At 55.9% G+C, this 9,497-nt stretch overlaps 1 protein-coding gene across 1 annotated transcript in view; it reads left to right on the top strand.

Annotated features, from left to right (window-relative positions):
- The first annotated feature begins 740 nt into the window (after positions 1 to 740).
- Positions 741 to 9,497, top strand: part of fras1 (Fraser extracellular matrix complex subunit 1) — a 45,578-nt gene continuing 36,821 nt past the window's right edge. Inside the window, exon 1 of the mRNA XM_030104122.1 lies at positions 741 to 816. Coding sequence (XP_029959982.1) covers positions 741 to 816 — 76 coding nt within the window. The remainder of the gene's footprint in view (positions 817 to 9,497) is intronic.

The raw sequence follows: 9,497 nt of genomic DNA, 5'->3' as shown, positions 1-9,497 counted from the left end.
ATTATGGAAGGCAGTGCGGGTTTGAGACGCACAGCTGCTGCGGTGATCTGATTAGTGCCGCGAACACACACTCTGGAACACACACTCTGGGAGGTGCTGTCAGTCACAGCGGCTGTCCTGATCACCCCGGCCCTTCACATTCACTCTCTCTCTGCCTCGTTTCTCTCTTTGAATGATAGAAAACGAAGTGAGGCGTTCCGGCTCTGCTGGATCTGATTCCCTCTGAGGGTGAAGGGTGAACGGCGTGAAGCTGGAGGGATCCTGGATCAGAGCAGGGACAGTTAGAGGGACACGTCCTCTGCTCCAGTGTCTCTCAGCTCCTCACTCCACTCTGGAGGAAATGCCAGCAGGGCCGTCACGCCGCCGGGTCCGGGGCTGAGGAGCCAGAAGCGTTCACTTCCTGTTCCTCAGACTCCTGGAAGCCAGCAGTGAATCTTGCTGCTTTGCACTTTGGAAAAACACTTGTGTCTCGCAACAACTGGTAATCCGCGGTAAAAGCCTTAAAGACCGCCGTCAGCAGGACGGCCGCGGCGGCTCCTCGCCGTGTTATCAGAATAATTACAGCCGTGCTCAAAGCGGGGAGCGAACCTGAACATACCTACAACCAGAAATCCTGTAAATCCACAGCCGCACATCCTGCCCCCCCCGTTACTTTTCCCTGGCTTTGAAGAGGGATCAGCTCAGTGCACAGACAGACGGGCTGGAGGTATGGAGAAGGGAAAGGCGGGGGGGGGGGTGACATGTCGGAGCACTCTCACGGAAAGGCCCCTCTTGAGTTCAAAGCCACGAAGCCCGAACACCTGGAGCCGGGCTCAGGTAGGAACAAATAAGGGGGAACGAAGAGGCAGATTACAGTGCAGCTCTGAGAACAGCCCCCCTCCCTCCGGCCCCCCAGGCATGTCCAGACCTGCTGCAAACACAATCCCAGCGGATCACTTCCTCTCCGTCACACTGCCTGATGGGAAATCTGCTTGATTCTTCCTCAGACTGGTGAAATGCGAGGCAGCTGCTCTCTGCTCCCTGAACACCAGCAGTGCTGCTGTTCCCTGACCTCCCCGGGACCGGACTGTGTCCTGCTGGTCCTCTTGGACCGGGGACGTTCAGGTCCTCCACGTCTCCCTGCTGTCCTCCGTCCCCGCTCCTCTGGTCTGTCTCCTGAATGTGTTTCATGCTGGAGTCCTGAGGCGGAGTCCAAACCGACACACTCGTCTGAGAGCAGGAGGAGCAGTGGAGGAGGCGGGGTCAGCCGGGGTCAGCGGGGGTCAGCAGGGGTCAGCGGGGGTCAGCAGGGGTCAGCCGGGGTCAGCCGGGGTCAGCAGGGGGTCAGGCAGAAACCGTCCTCCTCTGGAATCAGCCGATTCATAGAAAACGATGAAGAAGAGGAATTTATTCAGGAGCGGATCCTCCAATCAGCTGCTCCGCCGTTTCCCCGTCCGCACTGATAAGTGGTGAGACAGAAACAGCTGACGGATTTCTCTCTGAGTTAAGTCTTGTTCATAATGTTGAAGACAAATTGAATGAGGTTCCATGTTGGGCCCTCCCTCCTCGTAAAAGCTGCAGGAATGTGTTTCTTCTCCGTTCAGGACGAGCGCGGAGCGGTTTGCGGCGGTGTGGCGGAGCTCGGTGTTTACCTGCTGCTGCTCACTGATGCTGCTGGTTAGGAGACCAGGGCCGTTCACACACAACCCAAAACTTCTTAAAGCTGATGAATAATGCAGGACACACACTGGGTGTGTGTTCTGCAGCGTTGAGTTACGGCTGAGACGTCCTGACAGCCGCCATGTGGACGGGCCGGGCGCTCCCTCTGAGCCCTGTGAGCCCGACCGGCCGCTCCCCACACCGCTTTTTATCATAAAGTCCCATAAATATGGACCGTGGAAACCCGGCAGGAGCTGCTGAGGCTGTGGGACCCGGTCCCTGCTCCGCTGGAGGTACTGAGGCTGTGGGACCCGGTCCCTGGTCCCTGGCAGGAGCTGCTGAGGCTGTCAGACCCGGTCCCTGGTCCCTGGCAGGAGGTACTGAGGCTGTGGGACCCGGTCCCTGGTCCCTGGCAGGAGCTGCTGAGGCTGTCAGACCCGGTCCCTGGTCCCCAGCAGGAGGTACTGAGGCTGTGGGACCCGGTCCCTGGTCCCTGGCAGGAGCTGCTGAGGCTGTCAGACCCGGTCCCTGGTCCCCAGCAGGAGGTACTGAGGCTGTGGGACCCGGTCCCTGGTCCCTGGCAGGAGGTGCTGAGGCTGTGGGACCCGGTCCCTGGTCCCTGGCAGGAGGTGCTGAGGCTGTGGGACCCGGTCCCTGGTCCCTGGCAGGAGGTGCTGAGGCTGTGGGACCCGGTCCCTGGTCCCTGGCAGTAGGTGCTGAGGCGTTCAGACCCGGTCCCTGGTCCCCAGCAGGAGGTACTGAGGCTGACAGACCCGGTCCCTGGTCCCTGGCAGGAGGTACTGAGGCTGTGGGACCCGGTCCCTGGTCCCTGGCAGGAGCTGCTGAGGCTGTGGGACCCGGTCCCTGGTCCCTGGTCCCTGGCAGGAGGTACTGAGGCTGTGGGACCCGGTCCCTGGTCCCTGGTCCCTGGCAGGAGGTACTGAGGCTGTGGGACCCGGTCCCTGGCCCGCTGGAGGTCACGCAGTGTTTCTGCCAGACCCCCGGGTTTCAGTGGCTCACACAGGTTTAATGCTTTATCTCAGTACTGCCTGAAGAGAAGATGTCCAGTGTCTTTAGCGGGACATGTCTCCTCAGGACATCAGAGCCGTTTGCTTGAACCCTAATTATCATCTGATCTGATGTGACAGAAAACAGTAGAACCCGTCTGTCTTCTCCTAATGGAGTGGACTGTTTGAAACGGGACGACAGATCCTTCCTGAGTCTGACCTGCTGGACTGTTCAGTAGTAAAATGATGTTGATGGTTGTCCATCGGGTCGGTGTTGGAGTGGGACATGTAGGAAGCAGCCGAGGACCCTTTGAGCAGGACCTGTGGCTGTGAGCCCCTCCCTGACCCTGTGCCAGACTGAAGCAGCCTCCCGGGACCTGCAGCAGAGCTCTGAACGTTCAGCTCCTCCTCCAAATATACCAGCCGGCCCTGCAGGCCACATTCCAGGCTCCGACACCCAGCATGCCTCTGGGGGATTCAAATGTAGGCCACCGCAGGAGGAGCACCGCCGGGGCAGGCCAGCCCGGGTCTGCAGGAAGGCTCGGCGGTGTGCTGGAACTGCCGGTCTCCTCGCCGACTGAACCGTCTTGTGATTTCTTGGTGTGAGTCATGCCGGTTGAGACGACCCCCCGCTCTTCCTCCTTCTCCCCCTCCTCCTCCTCCTCCTCCTCCTCCTCCCCCCCTCCTCCTCCTCCTCCTTCCTCCTTCCTCCTTCTTCCTTCCTCCTCCTCCTCCTCATCCTCCTCCTCCTCCTCCCCGCCCCCCCTCCCCCCTTCCTCCTCCTCCTCCTTCCTCCTCTTCCTCCTCCCCCCCTCCTCCCCCCTCCTCCTCCTCCTCCTTCCTCCTCTTCCTCCTCCCCCCCTCCTCCCCCTCTCCTCCTCCTTCCTCCTCCTCCTCCTCCCCGCCCCCCTCCCCCCTCCTCCTCCTCCTCCTTCCTCCTCTTCCTCCTCCCCCCCCCTCCTCCCCCTCTCCTCCTCCTTCCTCCTCCTCCTCCTCCCCCCCTTCCTCCTCCTCCTCCTTCCTCCTCTTCCTCCTCCCCCCCCTCCTCCCCCTCTCCTCCTCCTTCCTCCTCCTCCTCCTCCTCCTCCTCCCCGCCCCCACTCCTCCTCCTTCCTCCTCCTCCTCCTCCCCCCCTCCATCCCCCCCCCCCATCCTCACTCTGATGTGTGATTTCCCGTCATAATGAAGCGGACCAGGCCACACTGAGGGCTCTCCCCTGCTCTGTGGTCCAGGACTCAGCAGCGGATCGTTTGAGGACTCGCCGTAGGCTGCTGTGCTCCGTCTGAATTATTCAGCGTCCCGGGCTGAGGAGCCGGCGGCGGCTGCACTTCTCAAGATGCTTTTAAAGCGAAGCTGCCTCTTCCGTCTCAGTCCTCCGTGCTTTTGAGCCAGAGCAAACTTTCCCTGTTTGTTTACCTCCAGGGAGGAGCTGCTGCACAGCAGCACCAGGGCGGAGCGGCTCCCTCTCCGTGTCGCTGGCGGAGGCCCGGTTCGATTCCGCGTGGCCATTACAGTTTCAGGACACAGCGGCGAGAGGCTGCAGCTCCTCAAGGTCCCTCCAGGACACCTGCAGAGGACACTTCCCTGGCTTCAGTCAGGGGTGTGAGTGTGTCGACGGCACGGCTGCAGGTGGAGCAAGTGGTGGGCGGAGCTCAGCCAAGCCAGGAAACCATGACCGATGGACCCTGAAGAAGATGATGATACCTTCTGAGTTTGGGACTGTGTAGCAGCAGCTCTCTGTCCAAACTGTGGTCCAACTTTGGCAAACTGCCACTGGGCTGATGGTCTCCCTCCCCCACCCCTGACCCCCGTGGTCCTCCGGTCCCGTGGTCCTCCGGTCCTCTGGTCCTCCGGTCCTGTGGTCCTCCAGTCCTCCGGTCCTCCGGTCCTCCGGTCCTCCGGTCCTCCGGTCCTCCGGTCCTCCGGTCCTGTGGTCCTCCGGTCCTCCAGTCCTCTGGTCCAGCTGGGACAGTGTGACTGCTGAGAGTCTTTTGTCGGCTTCTCAGCCCTCATTGGAGCCCCTGATGTGTATGTGTGTGAAATACCAGCATGCCAACCCTCCCAACACACACACACACACACACACACACACACACACACCACCCCCACCCCGTCTCTTTTGTCCTGCTCTGCTTTCCTCCTCATGTCTGTGCCTGCAGGCGAACAGCAGCTCCAGGCCTGAGTTAGACTTTGGTCCCTGAGTCGTCACGCTGAAGATCCCAGACAGGTCCTGTCCTGTCCTGTCCTGTCCTGTCCTGTCCTGTCCTGCTCTGTCCTGCTCTGTCCTGTCCTGTCCTGTCCTGTCCTGTCCTGCTCTGTCCTGTCCTGTCCTGTCCTGTCCTGCTCTGTCCTGTCCTGTCCTGTCCTGTCCTGTCCTGTCCTGTCCTGTCCTGTCCTGTCCTGTCCTGTCCTGTCCTGCTCTGTCCTGCCCTGTCCTGTCCTGTCCTGCTCTGTCCTGTCCTGTCCTGTCCTGTCCTGCCGGAGGACAGGCGTCCTGTGGACGCTCTTTGTCTTCTGAGACTCAGTGGGGTTGACATGTCGGCAGCTGATTCCCTCTGTGAAGAGTTCAGTTGAAAGTTAAACAAACTTTTTAATTGTAGACGTTCAAATTAGTTTTAATCTCAGTTCAGACTGAAAGTTCTCAATCTAGAGAAAAAAGCCAACAAGCTGACGATCACAGGCGGACAGGAGAGCCTGACGTCCTGGTGTGTGTCCGTTTCTCTGACAGGATTTCTTCTTCACTTGAAGTGAAGTTATTGAGTGTTTCATTGCCTCAGGTAGAAAAGCTTCAGATATTCACAGTGAAAGAAATGATGGACAGGTACACACCTGAAAGCACCAACTTCCTGAGTGAGTTTTAATCCAGACTCATTATCAGGAGTCTGAAGCTTCTCGTCTGCCACAGCTTTCAGTTTCAGCCCGTCTAATCCCCCAGAGTGAAAACATTACTGTGAATGTGAATGAAGCCTGAAGGAGAACCTCAGTGTCCTGGAATGATGAAGGACTTCCTGTTCGTCCCGTTTGTCCTTCTCTCCGTAAATCAGCTGCAGTCATTCCCTCTTCCTCTTTAGGAGGCTTCTCTGTCTGGATTATTGATGGAGGTGAGAAGAAACAGGCCGGCTGAGGAAACGGAGGATTGAACAGAATACAACAAAGTGATGATGGTTTCTGGTCTCAGTGTGATTTACTGGTGGAACCTCCAGCCAGTCCACCCTCTGCTCACTGATGCTTCATTAGAACCAGTGACAAACAAACAGGTTTTAGAACGAGCTGTTGTCCTGGTCTGGTCCTGGTCTGCTCCTGGTCTGGTCCTGGTCTGGTCTGGTCCTGGCCTGGTCCTGGTCTGGTCCTGATCTGGTCCTGGTCTGGTCCTGGTCTGCTCCTGGTCTGGTCCTGGTCTGCTCCTGGTCTGGTCCTGGTCTGGTCCTGGTCTGCTCCTGGTTTTGTCCTGGTCTGCTCCTGGTCTGCTCCTGGTCTGGTCCTGGTCTGGTCCTGGTCTGGTCCTGGTCTGGTCCTGGTCTGGTCCTGGTCTGGTCTTGGTTTTGTCCTGGTCTGGTCCTGGTCTGGTCCTGGTCTGGTCCTGGTCTGGTCTTGGTTTTGTCCTGGTCTGGTCCTGGTCTGCTCCTGGTCTGGTCCTGGTCTGGTCCTGGTCTGGTCCTGGTCCTGGTCCTGGTCTGGTCCTGGTCTGGTCCTGGTCTGGTCCTGGTCTGCTCCTGGTCTGGTCCTGTTCTGGTCCTGGTCTGGTCGTGGTTTTGTCCTGGTCTGCTCCTGGTCTGGTCCTGGTCTGGTCCTGGTCTGCTCCTGTTCTGGTCCTGGTCTGGTCCTGGTCTGGTCCTGGTCTGGTCCTGGTCTGGTCCTGGTCTCATCACTTCAGTGCAGCACACAGGAATCGTCCAGAATGTGGCCGGAGTTTTTCAGTCTTCTCAGATTGAGAAGTCCAGTTTGAATAAACAACTCCAAACATTGTCTTTTGTTTTGTTGTAAAGAAGAAAGAATAACTGAAGCAGTTTGAATTGTTTCCTGGACTGTGTACTGAGAAATGTCCAAAACCACGTTATCTTTTGACGAGAATGAAAATACGAGGTGACGTGTGTCTTTTCCAGTGATGAGCGTCACTGCGTTAAAATAATCAGCCAACTCCTCAGTCAGGAAACTTCGGAACGAATCACCATATAATTTGCATATCTGCTCATTTGCATATCTAGGTCAAATGAGATGATGCCATCATTTAAAACCGATACATTGTTGCCAACTCCTCAGTCAGGAAACTTCTGAATGATGTCATCGTCCAGTTTGAGTAGCTTCTCATTTGCATATCTAGGTCAGATTGAGCTTCTTCATCAAGATCAGTGATGGGAGTAACTGGTTAAGATAAACGTAGAGCCCTGGTCATTCAGAGGCGGCTTTGAAAAGGAAGCAGAGTCATCTATTTACAGAAATCTATTGTGTTTTAATATTCCTTTACAAGTGTAGAAATGCTCTCCACAGTTACAAATCAAACGTGATTGGTGTCTCGTCTCATATTATCTCTTTATCTGGATAATGTAGATGACTGTAGTGTTTCCTGTTTGGAATTAATTCTGTCAAGAGTCCATTTCTTTCTGAAAGTTCCACTAAGCAGGGATCCAAATTCTTTGACACATTTAAACATGCTTTTTTCAGTAACACAATAGTCACTTTGCCTAGTAATTAGCTACGTTTGAAATAATGTAGTTCAGTTACTTTTATGAAGAAGTAACTAGTAACATGTCCAGCACTGGTCTTTTCATTGTGATGTGAAAGTCTGTCGCTCCTGGAATCTGTGGGTTCCTGCAGCGTTGTGGATCTGTGTAATGTGAGCGCAGCTGTTTCCAGTATTTAGAAGTGAATAACCGGTGACGGTTGCGTTCTGCCAGTTCTCCTCCTGAGAGGAGCTCGCTGCGGCGCCGGCGCCTCAGAACGCTGAGGATGACGGCTGCAGATGGATTTCTGCCGGAGGCTGACATGTTGGCACAGCCACTCCCAAAGCCCCCCCCCCCCCCAGCCCGGCTGACACGGCGGCGGGAACAGGCAGTTTGTTGGACGGCGGGCTGCATGTCGGACTCTGTTTGTAAACAGAAGCCTCTAAACGTCATTTCACTGACCTTTGACCTTTCCTGAGAGAAGAATCAACTGCGCCTCCGGCTGGAGGCGTCCTCCCCGTCTCTGTTCGCATCCTTTAAGGCTGTCTGTCGTGTTGTGAGGGAGCAGATGTAAAGGAGACGAACGGTCGGTGGCAGAGCAGCTCTTCGCTTTCCAAACAGCATCTGGAGGATTACAGACTTGATTTTGAGATCTCTGATGTTTGACAGGATGAGTTTGAACATTTCCCATCGTAATCTCTGTTTTAGGGACATAACTGCAGGTACGAAGTGTCAGAGGACAGGTTTCTTTCAGGAGGAAGACGGCTGTCATGCAGGAGCAGGTGTTGTGATTCAGTCTGATCGACTTTGAAAATCTTTGAATAAATGAAGGTTTGTTTGAGAAATAATGTTCCGTGAAATAACAGCCTTTCAAAGTGAGTCTGAGGGGGAGAAATAATGAAAATGAACCCTGAGTTAGTTAAACATTGAACAGCTTGAATGACTGCAGCACCTGGAAACAGCTTAATAATTCAAACTGTCAGACTACTGAAAATGTATGAAAAGTAAAACAGCTGAAGAAGCTAAAACAGTGGATTATTAAACATTTAAAACCGTTACAGTGAGTGAAACATCTGGAACACAAAAGAGCTAAAACCACTGAAATCTGATCAAATCTAAAATCATGAACCGGTCCTCCGGTCCGACACTCTTTCTGAATTTCCTCTCAAGAGATTTGGATTAATTCTCCCTCCATTATGAGGGTCTACACGTTTCATAAAAGAGGAAACAAATGAGACTTTTAGTCCTCGGTGCTCCAGGTCTCTGTCCTCTGAGCAGGTAGAGGCTGGAGCTCAGGTGGAGGTGGAGGGGGAGGGGGAGGGGGAGGGGGAGGTGGAGGTGGAGGTGGAGGGGGAGGGGGAGGTGGAGGGGGAGGGGGAGGTGGAGGTGGAGGTGGAGGGGGAGGGGGAGGGGGAGGTGGAGGTGGAGGGGGAGGGGGAGGGGGAGGGGGAGGTGGAGGTGGAGGGGGAGGGGGAGGGGGAGGGGGAGGTGGAGGTGGAGGTGGAGGTGGAGGGGGAGGTGGAGGTGGAGGGGGAGGTGGAGGTGGAGGGGGAGGGGGAGGTGGAGGTGGAGGTGGAGGGGGAGGGGGAGGGGGAGGCCTGGGCTCTGCTGCAGCCTGAATGAGCTCCTGTGGCCGTCGCTCCGGCATGCAGACACATGCGGGGGGGTGTGGGGGGGTCGGCGGGGCAGCCGCTCAGACTTGCAGCGGCTCTGCTTCGGCTTATCGGGGCCATAATTTGATAATTTGTTGAAAGAAACTGGGCCGTCGTCTTGTGTTTCCCACCCCCTCCTCCCGCCCGCCTCTTTGTTGTCAGGAATGTCCTTGTTCTTTGTGCAGTCTGTCTGTGGTTCAGGTCTGTGCTGGACGGCTGCCAGGACTGCACACACACACACACACACACACACACACACACACACACACACACACACACACACACAGACCTCACCGACAGGTGCTCTGTGGATCCATGCTGGTGGAACAGAGGCCGAGCAGCAGGATCGTCGGCGGTGTTAGAGCCCTCGTCAGGATGTCTGGGATCCTGCTTTTTCACCAATGATTGACAGTTCTGTGTGTGAATCAACACACGGCTTCAGTTTGACCTATTCAGCTTTAACTCGGGGTAACACATGTCCTGTGTGTGTAAAGAGAGAAGTCGAACCGTGTTCCTGGTCCGCTGTGCTGCTTTTTTTT

This window comes from Salarias fasciatus, chromosome 12, assembly GCF_902148845.1.
Source record: "Salarias fasciatus chromosome 12, fSalaFa1.1, whole genome shotgun sequence".
NCBI classification, from domain to species: domain Eukaryota; kingdom Metazoa; phylum Chordata; class Actinopteri; order Blenniiformes; family Blenniidae; genus Salarias; species Salarias fasciatus.
Note: the sequence above shows the minus strand (reverse complement) of the source record. Positions and strands in the feature narration are given on the sequence as shown.